This window comes from Castanea sativa, chromosome 12 (assembly GCF_040712315.1).
Source record: "Castanea sativa cultivar Marrone di Chiusa Pesio chromosome 12, ASM4071231v1".
NCBI lineage: Eukaryota > Viridiplantae > Streptophyta > Magnoliopsida > Fagales > Fagaceae > Castanea > Castanea sativa.
The window spans coordinates 29,478,936-29,496,034 of record NC_134024.1 but is presented as its reverse complement, the minus strand read 5'-3'; the positions used below and the strand labels follow the sequence as shown (position 1 = coordinate 29,496,034).

General features: G+C 33.2%; 2 protein-coding genes across 4 annotated transcripts; one reads left to right on the top strand and one right to left on the bottom strand.

Annotated features, from left to right (window-relative positions):
* Window positions 1-1,615: 1,615 nt before the first annotated feature.
* Window positions 1,616-11,232, top strand: LOC142618860 (beta-galactosidase 16-like). The gene is made up of 19 exons (XM_075791894.1): window positions 1,616-1,851; window positions 3,826-3,921; window positions 4,777-4,889; window positions 5,057-5,123; window positions 5,319-5,411; window positions 5,528-5,671; window positions 5,972-6,066; window positions 6,211-6,319; window positions 6,459-6,543; window positions 6,685-6,803; window positions 6,931-7,095; window positions 7,279-7,460; window positions 7,545-7,636; window positions 8,514-8,623; window positions 9,333-9,425; window positions 9,748-9,855; window positions 10,005-10,150; window positions 10,406-10,757; window positions 11,101-11,232. Exons 1-19 carry the CDS (start codon window positions 1,687-1,689, stop codon window positions 11,209-11,211), a joined length of 2,445 nt encoding a protein of 814 aa, XP_075648009.1. The 5' UTR covers window positions 1,616-1,686; the 3' UTR covers window positions 11,212-11,232.
* Window positions 9,855-16,357, bottom strand: LOC142618862 (N-glycosylase/DNA lyase OGG1). Of its 3 annotated transcripts, XR_012841362.1 has the most exons (6): window positions 15,517-16,353; window positions 14,509-14,719; window positions 13,659-13,887; window positions 13,377-13,533; window positions 11,939-12,024; window positions 9,855-9,906 (listed from the first exon to the last, which is right to left on the bottom strand). XR_012841362.1 is itself a non-coding variant. In XM_075791896.1 (4 exons), exons 1-3 carry the CDS (start codon window positions 16,188-16,190, stop codon window positions 13,669-13,671), a joined length of 1,104 nt encoding a protein of 367 aa, XP_075648011.1. In that variant the 5' UTR covers window positions 16,191-16,357; the 3' UTR covers window positions 13,016-13,533; window positions 13,659-13,668. The 3 variants fall into 3 exon arrangements, 1 of the variants encoding a protein (XP_075648011.1); XR_012841361.1 differs by lacking the exon at window positions 9,855-9,906 and having other exon boundaries at window positions 11,751-12,024; XM_075791896.1 differs by lacking the exons at window positions 9,855-9,906; window positions 11,939-12,024 and having other exon boundaries at window positions 13,016-13,533; window positions 15,517-16,357.
* Between the last annotated feature and the right edge of the window lie 742 nt (window positions 16,358-17,099).

The window sequence follows — 17,099 nt, the reverse complement described above, 5'->3', positions numbered from 1 at the left end:
TCATTGACGAGCAGCTGTCTCTCTTGATCAACCATAAAAGACCTTTGTTATATGCACATATCAATAATTAGATGAAAAAATAATTGATATATATATATATATATCGTTAAATTCACATATCGACATAAATCTAGTGTTTTAAATCACAGCTGCCCCTCTTAATCAAGCGTAAATGAGTTTTGTCATATGCACCTATCAATTACAAGAATTGAGTTTTTCGTTATATTGACATATCAACTAAATCATAGTGATATGAAGTTATATATGAACAACATGCACAGCTACCAGCCTACAATTAATGTCTTTCTTTCCTTTCAAAATTTAATATTCACATATCTACATAAATCTTATTGATTAGATTTAGACTAGAGCATTATCCAAATATACTAATTGCCAAAACAAGACTGTTATCTGCTTAATGAGCGTGTCATTGTGACAAAGAGAATATCAATAATCTTATAATAACTCATACTTCTTGAAGTTTCCAACAAAAAATATTTAGGGTTCGAATTTCTTTGTTCCGTTGTAACATTTTTTTCCTAATTTGTAGGAAAAACCCACTGTAACATCTTGAATTAAAAAAAAAATTGTGACAAAGAGAATAAATTTAATAATGGTGTCAAATGTCGACCCTCCATTTTACACCATTCGATAGCATCTAATCACATCATTACTTTTCTTTAAAAAAAAAAATCACCGCTTTTCATAGCTCATTATTTATTCACTCACATACAAACGCTTCCCTAAAACTTTATATTTACTGTAAAATACAAAAAAAAAAAAAAAAGAATTAATTAAGAAAAAATGAGAGAGAGAGAGAGAGAGAGAGAGACGGTAGAACCACCACTATTTCGATGGAAGGATTTGAGCAGGGAAATGCTCCCCTATTTGGGTCGGACATTCTTTGTCTTTGGCTTTCCGACCTACTCTCTGTGTGGAAAGTCAACTTTTTTGTTTTAGCTTTCTAACAATAAATACACTTTTGGGATTATTGATATGGGTCTTTCCGTCTTTGTCCCAAATTATGGGTCTTCCGTTTAATTTTAGGATGTCCCATAAAATGTAGATTTTTTCAAAGTTAATAAATAAATTTTCCTTATATTTTATTAAAAAGTCAATATCATTCTTTCACTAAGTTTCAATTAATGAGAGTAATTTTAGAAATTTATACCTTTGTAATAAACCCAAAGCATTTTAAATATTGTTTCCTTAAATATTTGAATTTTCTAAACAAAACCAACAATACCTAATAAATGAAATTTTATAAAAAGACCCTTCACTTTTTTTTTTCTTTATTTCTTTCAGGAGGAGACCCTTCAGATTTTGCTCCTTAAAACAAGTAGGTTTCTTTGCCATCTTAGAATCACCTACTTCTATTCCAACTCCACGCAGAAATAAATTTCATATGAGAAACCTAAGTTCATACAAAGACTATGAAGTTCATCGATCCGTTACCATACCAAACCATATAGCTTAGCTCAGTTTCTTTCTTATCTCTATAACCTGTAAAAGCTTTACGTAGTAGTAGTATTGAGATAATTAAAAAATCATCCATTCAAATCCCTTTAGCCGCTAGAACCAAATTCTAGCACAAAGACATTCGAATTTATATGGTAGCGAGAGAAGAGAGAAAGTTATTGAAACAAATAAAGAGCTGCGAGACTGAGAATTGAGAAAGCGCGCAATATGAAGATATTGTGGGTATTGTTGTATTGGTTCTTACTGTTTTTGAATGCTTTTGGCTTGGCTTGTGGAAGAAACGTAACATATGATGGAAGATCCTTAATCATCAATGGCCAGCGCGAGATGCTTTTCTCTGGCTCAATTCACTATCCTCGTAGCACTCCTGAGGTATTTTATTCTTTCTGTGTGTGTGTGTGTTTTTTTTTTCTCCTATTTAAATTCAAAAAAATAATGTATGTGATCAAGAGGCTATTGGGTATCCTATTCCATAGTCAAATTCAAAAAAGAAACTTAAATTTGGTTTTTGTACGTTTTTTATTTGCAATCAAACATGGCCATTCTTTGTTTTTCATCTTTCTATTATTTTCTATTTGAAAACATTGAAAAAAACAGAGCCGACTCAACAAGATTCGAGGCCTCTGGCAATGATTTTAGTGAAACAGTTTTGTGCATTTACTTTTTTTATTTCACTTATTTATTAAGTATTATTTTTGTTTATAGAATGGAAAGAATCTTTTGGGTAAATGATGAAAGTTTTTTTTTCTTCTAAGTCATGAGATAGAGAGAAAATATATACGAGTTTCTTAATTATTAGCTAGAAAAGCACTTTTTCAAAAGAAAAGGTAAATAAGTTTGAATTTTTTTTTTTTGATGGGGAAATATATTTTATTTTAAGTTGTTATATATACATAACAAGATTATGGGGCCTTTTTTATTTGATCCCTAGGCAATCGCCTAAATTGTCTGGAAGTTAATTAATTAAGCTGGAAAAAAAAATTATAAATATGAAGGAAGAACAAACATAAATACAAAAGTTTTGATTCATGTGATGGGATTAATTGGAATGGGAATAGAGAAAAATAAAATCATCCAATTCTTTTCATCTCTTTTTATTTTATTTATTTATTTTAAGAATGCAATTCTTATTATCTTAGTTAGGTAAGACATTTGTTTGTGGAGAAATTCAAGGGCTTAACACGATCTTCATCAGTATTTTTTTTTTTTTGGGGAGAAAATCCTCATGAGTATTTTGTTGTAAAAGGAAATAGTAAATATTCCCTAATTCATATAAACCAAAATCGGCATGGCAAATAGGCAATGCGTGTAGAGGTTTTCAACTTTTCCTTCTCGGGTGTCTTATCATTTTCATAAATTTAAGGAAAAAGACCAATATCGAGTACATCATGAAAAAAAAAATGTACATAGGTCCTTGTTTTTGTTGTAGACCTTTAATACCATATGTTTTTTATTTGTTTATTAGCATAATAGTGCTATTTACTCCTCTTACTTTACGCAAAACAAAATCTACTTGCGAACTCAACCCACGTTTTAGGGTAGCTTTTCTCAATGAATATGACTTAGCTAGCTATTTATCTTTTTCCTTGTTTTTGGTTGGATTTTTCTGTGGTAGTGTTGGAAACTTGGAATGTTCTTTCGAAAGTGATAGGATATATAATACTCCCCTTATCTCAATCGAGTTCTCGATATATAATATTTTATTTTGTATTATAGGATATATAATACTACATTCACATAGGGTGGACTTGAACCCTTATGTATATATCCCCGTCATACAAAATTCTACCTCTCAAGATAGTAGGCTTACTGCGGCACATGAATTCTTAAATTACATGTCGGGCCAGTCCAACTAAATCAATAATTTTTTTTTTCTGTTCTTTTTTTTTAATAGAGATAATTTTTATTTGAATGAGGGTATTTGGGGAGCTCATCACCATCTCCTTCTTGAATAGAAAGAATCCAATGAGAAAACTAAGAGATGGTAGCCCCAAGGCCCAAGACATACAAGAGTAGTGATTTATGTCTAAGATTAATCTTCAAATATATATACACACACTTGCCCCGTGTTCTTTAGACATAAATTAGATTACCTTATTAAAAAAAATTTGGCCAAAATAAAGGTTAATATCTTTATAGCTAGTGTACATCCAGACCAACAAAGGCTAATAATGTGAAGCTCATAATAAGGAAGGGCTTGATGTTTGGTAAGAGGAGTCTCTTGATTCTACATTGTCCATTATACACTGTACATGTTGATGTTCAAGTTTCAAAATTATTAATAAACCTTCTGTTTTATTACTAAAAAACAAAGTAACAGTGCTTTTTATCTTTGTGTTGATGTAGATGTGGCCATCTTTGATTGCGAAAGCCAAAGAAGGAGGATTAGGTGTGATTCAAACCTATGTGTTTTGGAATCTTCATGAACCCCAACGTGGGCAGGTGAAACCCTAGTTTCTCTTTTTCTGTTTTATATTCACTAATGGTGGTGGTAATATGTCTTTTATAGTACGATTAATGGTTGTGGTTGGACTATATTATCGTATAATTCACCTAATATCTAGCTTGATATAATTAGTGTGCTAAAACTAACAACAAACCCTCTACAAAGCGAACACTTTGAGTAGTGATATAAAACTAGGTAATATTAAGCGTGTGTATGTATATATTCAAGAAATTATGATTGATGATTTTTTTTCTTTTTTCAATAATAAATTTTTGTTTCATATTCTCAAAATGAAATGAATGATTTAAATTCATAGAATAAACCAAAATAAAATATAAAAAATAACATTGAATTGCATTAAAAAGTACTGTTTTAAAAATAAAAACAATTAAGTTACCAGAGTTGCATTTTAGGAGAGTGTAATTGTGATTGATAAAAAAAATTTAAAATTGTTTCCTCTTCTCAGTAATAAAATTTTCATTTTAGATTCATAAAATGAAATAGTAAATGGTCTATATTCATAAATGAACTAAAATAAAATAAAATAAAAAAGAACGTTAAATTGCCTTTGAAACTATTTTAAAACTATCTGTTTAGAGTTCTATTTTAGCCTAGGAGAGACTAAACTAGAGGAACTCTATTGTAAATGTTAAGTTATATAAAGTTGACTATTGAAAAATATAATATCATAAAAAAATAAAGATTATTATTGAAAATACATTCAAATGACTGTTTTTAAACTACTTTTTCTTGATCAATTTCAATATTTCTTATAAAACTAAATGATTAATGGTGGTGAGAATATGTCTTTATAATTAATATGATTAATGGTTTCAATATGCATTTTTCAGTATGATTTCAATGGAAGGCGTGATTTAGTAAAATTCATAAAAGAAATTCATGCACACGGTTTATATGCATGCCTTAGGATTGGACCCTTCATTGAAAGCGAATGGTCTTATGGGTAAAGCCACTTCTTTTTTCTTCTTTCTTTTTTTTTACCTCTCCTTATTATACTATATATAAAATATTTACTTCTCAAATCTAGAAAGCTCGATAATGTAAATTATTTTATAAAATTAGTGCATTAAATTTAATTTGCAACTAAGCATGTTTTGGTGTTGGGCTCAGGGGTCTTCCATTGTGGTTACATGACATTCCAGGCATTGTCTACCGTTCTGATAATGAACCATTCAAGGTAATGACTTTTAATTTCTCAAATTCAATACAAGTTGTTGTGATTTTCAACAAGAATAGTTCTCATTCTCATATTGATCATCGATGGTAGTTTCACTTATAAACCATATAATACTAATATATTTGATGAAGTATAACAAATGGTTGGATAAGTGGATTTGAATGAAACAAATTCTAACATTTTTGTCGATGGCAGCTTCATATGAAACGGTTTACAAAGAAAATAGTAGACATGATGAAGTCAGAGAAATTGTATGCTTCACAAGGAGGGCCAATCATATTATCACAGGTTAAGTTATTTTTTAAAAAAAATTATAAAAGAATATTGAAATTTGACAATTTGTTACCTCACTTTACCGTTTTACTTATTTATTTATTTACAAAAGGTGTATACAATACATGTAGATTGAGAATGAGTACAAGAATGTAGAAGCAGCTTTCCATGAGAAGGGGCCACCTTATGTCCGCTGGGCTGCAAAGATGGCTGTGGGTCTTCAAACCGGTGTTCCTTGGATAATGTGTAAGCAAGATGATGCCCCTGACCCAGTGGTTAGTTTCATTCTTTTACTATAGTGGTCGTATACGAGATACACAATATCATATCACCTGAAATCGTGGTTTATAGGATTTGTGTACGAGAGAGAGTGTGTAAGAAGAATTAACCTAAATAATATATAGTTAAACTTGGAGCAAACATTATAATAAATTTTAAGGAAAATAACTGAATAACAGCGTGTAACACTGTCTTTTTTAGTCTGGAAATTTGTTTAGCTGTTTCCTAAACAAAAAAGAGAACTTTTATCCATAATTTTAACCCACATTTAACAAATTAAATCTTATAATTCACAGATAAACACTTGCAATGGAATGCAATGCGGACAAACATTTGCAGGACCCAATTCACCAAATAAACCATCATTGTGGACAGAGAATTGGACGAGCTTGTATGTTATCCATTGTTTTCCTTTCTGTACAAGCTTTTTTCAAATAGATGTTTGAGCCAATAGAACCTTATTTGCTTTTATGTAGATAAAAGCATATATGCCATACTTTTTTGGCCAAACTAATACATTGTATTTTCTTTGAAGTTATCAAACATATGGTGGAGAACCATACTTGCGATCAGCGGAAGATATTGCATTCCATGTTGCGTTGTTTATTGCAAAAAAAGGAGGAAGTTATGTGAATTATTATATGGTATGATAATCTCTTTTTTCACATTAAAAACAGTAGTTAGCAGCTTCTTTTGTTTAAGTACTTGTCATTTTTTTTAAAATTATACTCATAGTCATAACAATAGACACAATTCAATTCCAAAAATATGGTTTCATTATAGTATCATGGAGGCACCAATTTTGGAAGAACAGCATCTGAATATGTAACCACAAGTTATTATGATGAAGCTCCTCTTGATGAGTATGGTATGTTCTCTGGAATTTTTGTTTTAATACATAATACATAAGTATGAATTAATGATTGCCTTTGACAAAAATAATAATAATAATAATAATGATGATGATGATGATGATGATGATGATAACCAACTTACTTGATGACTCCAGGTTTAATTAGACAACCTAAGTGGGGTCATCTTAAGGAATTGCATGCTGCAATAAAGTTGAGCTCAAAGCCTTTACTTTCAGGAGCATTAACTAAGTTATCTTTGGGTGGAAAACAACAAGTAAGAACATAAAATATAACCTCCTGGATATTCTTTCCTAGTGTTTATCTATTTTTCCTGATATGCATGCTAAAGTAAATTATTTATCCCTTTGATTTTTTTTTTTTTTTTTTTTTTACCTATACAGGCTTACATCTTCAAAGGAAACTCAGGAGAATGTGCAGCATTTTTGGTGAACCTTGACAACAAAAGAGATGTCAAAGTTCTCTTTCAAAATGTTTCATACGAATTGCCTCGAAAATCAATCAGCATCCTACCAGATTGCAAGACCCCAGTCTTCAACACTGCAAAGGTAAATAAGACTCAAATGCACACAAGTTTTTTGAGTTTCTCATAAATTGTACTTTTCATATTAGCATTTCCATTTGTTTACATATTTTGGAGCTGAAATTAATGCTTGTTCACATGCAACAACAATAAAAATTTTCAATATTTTAGAAAGTAGTTTCATATTTTAACTTGCTTTATTGAACAGATAAGCACGCAATATAATACAAGATCAGTGACCTCGAGGAGAAGGTTTGATTCAATTGATAAATGGGAAGAGCACAAAGAAGTTATCCCCAATATTCACAAGACTTCATTAAGAGCAAACTCATTCTTAGAGCAGATCAGTAAAACGAATGGTACATCTGATTATCTTTGGTACACTTTCAGGTAAAGCTAATTAACAAGTCTTAAAAGTTCATGTGACTGAACCTTACAACTCTAAAATGCTTGCTATTTATTGTGTAAATTCAGATTTCCAAATCACGACCGAACTGCTCAATCTGTGCTGAATGTGCATTCCAATGGACACGTTCTGCAAGCATTTGTAAATGGAGATTTTGTAGGCAAGTTTTATGATTCCTTGATTTCTTCTTAGATGGTTGGTGTATTACAAATATGAATAGGTAAATTCTACATTTATAGTCGCCATATTTAGTATGCATCTTCCGCATGGAAATGTGTATATATATATATATATATATATTTTTTTTTTTTTTTTATGACCTCTTTTTCACGATGCTGGGGATGAGAAGTCTCACGTTTTCTTCCCATCAGATTACCTAAACCTGCTGAGTAATGCACTAATGCTAGATACAAATCTTTTTTCACAATAATTTTCACAATTTGTTTTAAGTGGTGTAAAGTTGCAATCCGAGTAATATCACTTTTATATGAATCCCCTACTACCACCATTTTTAATATGCACCAATCACTACAGATCATATCAGTCATCGTATAACTTTTTATACCCCAACTCACTGATAACTAAAAGAGTATCATGAGAATGTCATATTTGCTCCCTATTTCGTTAAAATCTATGGTTTGCTTATTATTATTTTTGGTAAAATCTATTACAAGCTACTCCCTCCTTATCAAGAGTTAAAAGTTGCTCCACCACAAGCGGTGAGAACAAAATAATACATAACCAACATCCATACTGTTCCTAAGCTTAGACATTGCATCAGCACAACGATTAGCTTCTTGGAAAATGTTCCCAAGCTTAGACTGGCTTATTAATTATCTCTCCTTTTCTCTTGAATCCTTTTCATTCCATGCTACAATAGAGGACCTTTTTGGGGTGCCCTGTTCATTTTTTTTTAAGAAAATATTACACAAATATATATATATATATATATATATATATATATTTACCAGAACCTTTTTAATTGATAAGCTCAGAACCTTTAAATAACTATTTTGCGTTACTATGTTATTATTTAGGATCCGCACATGGAAGTCACCAGAACAAAAGTTCATCCCTGGAGAAAAATGTTACATTAAGAACTGGACCAAACTACATCTCCCTACTCAGTGCAATGGTTGGATTACCGGTAATTTTCAATCTCATGTCTCTTATTCTTTGTATTGGTTTTTAAGCATTATATGAATTAAGGAAAACCAAACAGTGACCAAATAGCACTAGATTGAATTTTAATGAGTTCATTTGATGACATCTCCTAACAACTAAGTAATATAGATGAATAAAACTCTATTTCACTTTGATTAAGCATTTAATATATATATATATATATTTGAAATATATTATATAATTAATAATTTTTAAAAAATAACCAGTTTTTCCTATCTTATATAAAAACCAATTAGTTCATACAAATCCTAGTAAATTACTATTGTTGTTTAGTTATTAGTGTGGTTTGCTTTTAAGGAGTTACATTGATATTAATTTTTGAGTTTTTTTAATATATTTATATTTTTTTTTACTCAATTTAATAATAATAATAATATTAATAAATTTGTCTAACCCATGGGTTCAACCTGATCCAACCCGACCCACGTGGGTCAGGTTGGGTTGGGTTGAATTTTTTTGACCCATTATGGTGGGTTGGGTCAAAAAATCCTCTCAACCTGACCCATGCACACTCCTATTCTTCATTTCGGTAAAAATTTTGGCCAACACTTAGCACACCAAGTTCTGTAATTAAATTCAAATATATAGTTGTATTGACCAATAAAGCTCAAACAAATGTTTTTTTTTTTTTTTTTAATGAAACTGCCATTCAAATTGGTTTCTTTGTGAAGGATGCTGGGGCACATCTGGAGAGAAGAGGCGCAGGATTACGTAGAGTAAGAGTTCACGGCAAGGATTTCAGCAACCACCGATGGGGATATCAGGTGATTTCCTTTCCTTTTAGCTACAAAATGCTTCTTCTTTTTTTCTTTTTTTTTCTTTTTTATGGAGAATTTGGAAATGACAGGAAAAAATTCAACAATCTCCACATCATTGATTGAGCATATCTTATCATAATTCGTAATTGTCCACCTTTTTTTTTTTTTTTATCATCAATTTCAGTATAAAGATTTGCCTTTCTGGGGGGGGGGGGGGCTGACTCACAGTCAAAACTCATGATTTATCAGCACTTGTTAATAGCGTGTATTTTAACTTCAATGATATCTAAAATATCATATCTTGTGTAACTATTCTACATCTCTGAAGGTTGGGTTGTTAGGAGAGAGACAACAAATTTATACAGATCATGGATCAAGTAAAATTCAATGGAGTAGGTATGGAAGCTCTAGGCATCAACGACTTACATGGTATAAGGTAGGACTACTGCTTCCTCGTTTTGTTTTTGCCAACAATTCCTGGCTCAATCTGCAACAAGATGTATAGTATTTATTTTAACAAGGCACATATACTTCATGTCGTACATTCAATCAAGTACTAATCTAGTTTTCATGGTTGATTGGAAGACTATATTCGATGAACCTCCTGGAAATGATCCTGTCGCATTGAACCTGGGTTCTATGGGAAAAGGAGAGGCTTGGGTCAATGGCCAGAGCATAGGTCGATATTGGGTATCATTCCTCACTTCACAAGGAAGTCCTTCACAAACAAGGTATTCTATACAAATATTTGTTTTTGGTTTTAATTTTGTGTCCATACTTAACACACTATGATCTCTCCAGGCAATAATCATTTCATCTATTGCATGAGATTCCAAAAAAAATTAACTATAACTTCCAACTTACTCCCAGAAAATTGCATCACATGTGTAGTACTATTGTGTGACCAGTTTCCTACTCTTATCAACAAGCTCTAGGATTTGGATGTTATAAAACGTTTTACTTATATTGATCTTTTTACTTTTTAGGTACAATGTACCTAGATCCTTCCTCAAGCCTAAAGAAAACCTATTAGTTCTACTAGAAGAAGAAATTGGCTACCCTTTGGGAATTTCCCTGGACACAATTTCAAGAACAAAAGTATGTGGGCTTGTGTCTGAGACCCATTTGTCCCCAGTCTGTTCATGGACAAGCTATAACCAAAGTGAAGAAATCTGTCAAATAAACTCTGGCAGAGGGCCTCAAGTTCAGCTCCAGTGTCCTCCAAACACTACCATATCAAAGATCTCATTTGCAAGCTTTGGAACACCTGTTGGGGATTGTGAGAGTCAAATTCTTGGAACCTGTCACTCCTCTAATTCCAGTGCCATTGTAGAAAAGGTGAGCTTGTAATTTTAATTTCAAGACAATTTAATTAATACTGGTTTTAATTCTAAGTAGAGGGGAAAAGCATAGGATTAGGAGGTAATCTTATAAATAGGCAGGGTAATAATATTAGTGTATGGTTCCTCTATTATAATTTTTCCACCATTCGCATGCAAAGCAGAGTTATTCTATTACTATATGGACCACCAAGCTTGGTAAGTATATGGAGTAAAACACTGCAAGGTTAATTTAAGTAGTGCATTTTTTTTTCCTCTGATGAATCAAGCTCATAAATGAATCAGTGACTTGTACTTCTTTCTTATTATTGACATATAATTTTCTTATTAATTTTTTTCAGGAATGTCTAGGGAAGAGCGAATGTTCCATCATTGTAGCAAGTCATACTTTTGATGATGATCCATGTCCAGGCATCCCTAAAGCTCTACTGGTTGATGCACAATGTAAATGACCATGATGATTTTGTTCCATCTTTTCCATGGGGACAAAGGATCCATTTTTATATATATATATATATATATATATATATATATATATATATATATATATATATATTATTCCTATTTTACCTGTATATGATATGTAACTAGGTAACCTAGCATATTCATAATTGAATTATTATATGATTAGAGGGAATAAAATTGAGTAAACCTCTCTTACTGGAAACAGTTAGATATAATTTGACATCTTAGCTATAAAACATATGGATATTATCAAATTATACCTCAGAAGCTCAGTTGATACAAATGCATCAGGAGTTAATTCTGTGTATAAATCAGAGCCCACTGAACTTATAGATTTCTTTTCAGCAAAAAACCCATTTGTCAGTTTAATGAATATGAAGTTTTCCACTTGTTTCATTTGAAGCTTAATGATCCCAAAAATAGAAATATGACCACAAAGCAAGCAACATAACGTTTTCACAAAATTGTTTCTAAAAAAAATCATAAAATCAAAGCAAGTAGCAATTCTAACAAAGACAAGAATTCAGGGAAGACCAATGGAAATGGGCACATTCATTGATGTAAATCGATTAAAAGACATAAATGACATAAATGACATATAACAGTAAAAAAAAATGCTCAATCAGTACCTGACTCTAGACTACTATGATTATGATTAAAACACACCATTTGTTGTGCATACAAAGATAAAGAATGGCTGATCGCCTAACTTACAAGAGCCAAAGTGGTAACTGATGGGAATTAGAAATCTTGCCGCAATACAAAAACACCGAGGTTAAGGTTACATGTGCTCATAAAACCTGCCATCAACCACCATATCACATAACATTATTTAATGCACAAAAATCAAGATAAGGAAAGAAATTTAGATAGTAGAGGACTAGAAATGAAAGTTGGAAAAACTTATCTTTTGACCCATAAACATACCCCTTCTAACATATAATTGACAAATTAACATGCAAATAAGGCATGTAGAGGTCATATAATTTAACAGTAATGTATTTTTTTTTTTTTGATAAGTAATAAAGATTTATTGATATAAAAAAAAAAAAAAAGACACCCAAGTACACAGGGAGTATACAGGGGTGTACATATCAAATGCAAAATTTACATAAATCAAGTAAATCCAAAATTGAAGAAAAATGTTGGTTTCTCCACACAGAGAACCAGTCCAATAAGGTTCTGAAAAATAGAAGCTTGAGATCAGGTATAGAACGCTCATTGTCTTCAAAACACCTACTAATTGTTTCCTTCCAAATACACCACATCAAACAATGAGGAACAACCATTCATATATCTCCATTACAATGGCGACCAAATCGACCTTGCCAACAAGCAAGTAGCTCAACAACAGACATTGATATAACCCAACAAACTCCAAATAAACCAAAAGCCATATCCCACAACTCCAAAGCAACTGGACAATAAAGGAATAGATGGTCAACAGTTTCACTATTACAGTTGCACATATAACACCAATCCAAAATGCATACCTTTCTTTTCCTTAAATTGTCAATTGTCAGACATTTCCCCAAGACAGCGGTCCATACAAAAAAAGCCACTCTAGAAGGAATCTTCTGCTTCCAAATACTTTTCCAAGGGAAAAATTGCTCACTATGGCCAACAGTAATGTATTGATTCTATGAAAAAATATCAAGTGATATCCTATATACATACATACATACATACATGTGTGTGTACTTAAAAATAACAGTTTATTACAATATTATTAAAACCAACAAACAAAGAAAAAGTAGACGAAGTATTCTTAAGTCTTAACAAGAAGAAGAATTTTCATGGGGAATATATGAAGTACCACAAAGGAGAATTTTCACAAAAACAAACAATAGAAAAGGTCATGAAGCTGTCACAACCCAAATCCATATAATCAAAGTACATAACTAACTTACAATGTCAACTAAAGCTAAACCTCAAATATAATAAAATTCCAAATAATCTCCCATAGCCAATAAATATTCATTACTGAAAAAGTCTACTGCTCTCAGTTAAACTTTACACTGAAAGTTATCAATGAAAGTGAGCTACACAGCTCAGTAAGTGATTGACAACACAATGGAAATGAGTCAAGTTACGCACAAATATTTTGAATTTGTATCATATAAGAAGATGTGACATGATTTGGAGGAGCAACCTGTAAAGGGCATGCAGTTTTGATGTCATCCTCCATCAAATTGTGCAAATGCTACCATGATTCAAATCTCACTGCCTTTACCAAAGAATTGCTACTTCCAATGACCCCCCTTGCATCTTGATCATGAGATCAATAATAGCTTTTACAAATCACGCTCCTGAAAGAAAGAAAGGAGGGAGGGATTTAAGTTATTGCCATCAAGGAAGCGAGAAAGCTTTGACAATTATCAATTATAGCTTCAATATTTTTCCCAAAAGAAAAAAAGTACATAGTTTCAATTACCTCTGCACATTTAGCCATTCTTAGTCTTTGTAGATTTCTTTTCTTTGGTACTCCAAAAATGTGCTGGTAGGAGGGCCTTTTGAGAAGGTAATTCAGCAATGAAAAGCAGAGTTTGAGCCCAACCAGCATACTTGCCATATTTGCTCACAAATGCCTCTGACACACGGCTGCAGAGTTTAGGTGTCAGTCGGACACCTGCAAGCTCTGGTAATAGGTCCCTTGTAGCAATCTTCCCAAAGAAGAAAAAATATTTGCAGATCAGAACTTCATAAACTATAAATCACAAAAGATAACTTGGAAAGATGCAGTTTAGTTATTCAAACTAAAGCTAATGCAAGCTTCTATGTGATACCCATCCCCCCCCCCCCTTTTTGGGGAGATTGGGGGGGGGGGGGGGGTGGGGTGGGGAGAGGAGGGGTTGTCTTGTGGTCTCATACATTTCAATATCTTGATATTTTCTTTTGTCCAATACCATTACAGAAAATGCATTTATAAAAACTGTACCCACATATTAGAAGAAAAATTAATAAACTAAACATTAACAAGATCAGTGACACAGCATTCCATGGTTGCAAATGGCTAAACCTGCAACTTCACATAATAAACTAAGATTTTTTTTTTTTTTTTTTTTATATAACAATCTGACATTTTTGAGCATTCCATATTCTTCTCAATGTTTATATGTGTGTGTGTGTGTCACAAAGTTAGGCCAACAAGATACTTAGAAAGTAGGAACTTTAATTCCAAAAAGAAGTTGTTGATTTCATTTCAATCAAAATCATTATCTTGGTTATAACACAATATAGCCACATTCCAGGTATTGGTGAAACGTAGAACACAGGAAGCATACCTGCCACACGTGTGTGTCAACGGGAATGGCATGGTGTTGATCAAGAGAGAAGAGAGCAATGCATGCTGCCACCTTAGGACCGACTCCAGGTAGAGTAGAGAGAGCATCAATAACCTCTTGAAGATCCATATTACGAAGAGAAGCAAGCCATTCTTCACCTCCACCAGGTTTTGATTGCAAAGCACTTACAGTGCCAATAATGTATTTGGCCCTGCACGTGAGCACGTCCAAATCATGAGTGAAATAAAATGTCAAGATTGTTCTTAGCAGATAAAGCAAACATTATAAAGCCAAAAAAGCTATGCATCAGATCATTGACGTAAGAAACAAATTCAGAAATGAGCAGGCATGTATTCCAATCCATATAAATATGTAAATGAATATCGTAAAATGGTATCGCCGTAATAAGTCAACTGAAGTTCATAGTTATGAAGCACAAGACACATGTCCAGTCCTCAAGGGTAGTGTCAATTTACACCTATCCATTAAAATTTTCTTCTGCCTCTCTATTCTTCTAAAAATACATACTCCACCAGAGTAAGATAACTTACCAGATTCAGGAACTGAATGCAACAAGTCAAAACATCAAGCACCATTTTAATTTTACCAAGTCATCATAATTCACAACCATGCCATGATCAAATTCTATATTTGTTTGTTCCACAACATTGACATACACAATCAATTACTTACAAAAGCATTTTAAGCCAAAATGCACTAAGAGTTAGTGAAACAATCAAGATACACGCAATGCATAATAATAACAACAACAACAACCAAGCCTTATTACCAAAAAAAATTCTCAAACTTATTATTTTCTGTTGATTTATTCTATCTGAAGCCTTAACAATAACAACAACAACAACAACGAGGATGACAGTCATCTCAGCCACACCACATGTATTCTTTTCCGTGTATCTGAACTCTCCGTTTATCTGAAGCAATTTTTTTTTTTTTTTTTTTAACTAACTAAAAAAAGGATTCGATTGAAGAATAACAGCGACCAACCTGTAACCAAAACCGGCCTGTCTGAGCTGATCCTCGGAAACTGAAGCCAACTGGTCCAAACTCGGGAACTGGTGAAACTGTAAACCTTCCACAGTCCCCAAATAAGTCCCCAAAGACGAAACAAAGTCCACCATTTTAGTAATTCTCTTAATGTTATTATTGGAAGAACACAAGAACTGAATCAAACACTCAAGTGGGTCTTGCCTGAGCACACGTGCACCACCCAAGTGGCACGCCAGCTCAGCAAACCTGGGGTCCGAGGCCGAGAAAACCTCCCAGATTTCACTGAGAGAAATACCCACGTTGAGAAAGTCAAGCAGGGCTGACCTGGCACTGGTCTCTGAAGTAGTAGTGTGGTGGAGGCAGTAAGAAACGTCGCCGTTTTGGAGGTGGGTTAGGGAGAGAAGGTGGGAGTCAACGACGCCAGTGTACTGAAGAGGCCCGGTTTGTTTCCAGCGGAAGGTTTGGCCGGTTGGGAAAGTGAGGGGGAGAGAGAGCTCTGATTGGGTCAGATTGAGAGGGACCCATTTGGATTTGGGTTTTTTGGTGGGGTTGTGGTGGGTTTGTGAGCGGAGTTTGGTGGAGGAGAGTGGCGGTGTTGGTGGTGGGATTGGAGTGGGTTTGGGTCTCTGTCTTTTCATGATTGGGAGGGAAGTCAATCTGAATGACAGCATGCAAATGCAATTGGTGGCTTATTTCTATTTTTCTATAGGTCTCTACTGTGGGCTGCAGCCTGCAGCCCCCTCCAGACTACTTAACGGGATGGTATAACTCGACCCGTCCGCCCCGGTTTGCGGTTTTCCTCCACCCGAACATGGTTCGGGGAAGGAATGGGTTTTCTCAATTACTAAGAAAATTGGATGATGGGATCAATATTAAAACATAATGAAATACCAAAGGTAACCCCAAAAAAAAAAAAAAAATCAAACATAAATTATCATAATAAAAACAACCTCAAAAGTATACTTTTAAGTTCCATTTATTTCCTTCTCAAAAAAAAAAAAAACAAGTTTCATTTATTTTGCCAAAGGTCTTGTAGCTGAATTGGCACATTTTCATGCACAAAGTGCTTAAGGGTCTGGGGGAGAAAAAGTTCGAGTTACGAAGTTAGCAGAGTTTTGAATATGGAATTGAGTTGTTAGTTGGTGGTCATCAGAATTGCTCTTCATCATGATTGGCGACTTTAGATAACAACCGATACAAAATGGGGTGTGTATAAATCACGAGGTGAAGTACATATCAATTCACGAGGTGAGTCCTCTCTCTCTCTCTCTCAGAGCAAAGCTTCTATGGCTGAGCTCCTCCAAACCCCAAATGTCGTCACTTGCCGTCGCCACCAGAGGTGGTGGGCTCCTTTCATCTCACCCTTTTTCGATCTCATTGCCACCAAAGGTTCTCAAGTTCTTATATGGGTTTTTTGGTTCATGGGTTTTCAATTTGAGTTTGTAAGTTTTTTTTTTCTTTAACTTTCTTTTGGTTGGTTTGGTCGATTTTATGGTTTAATGTCATATTTGTGGGTTGTTGGTGGTTTATACTAAGATTTTTGGGTGGTGGCTGGTAGGTTGTGATTGGTCATGGTGGTG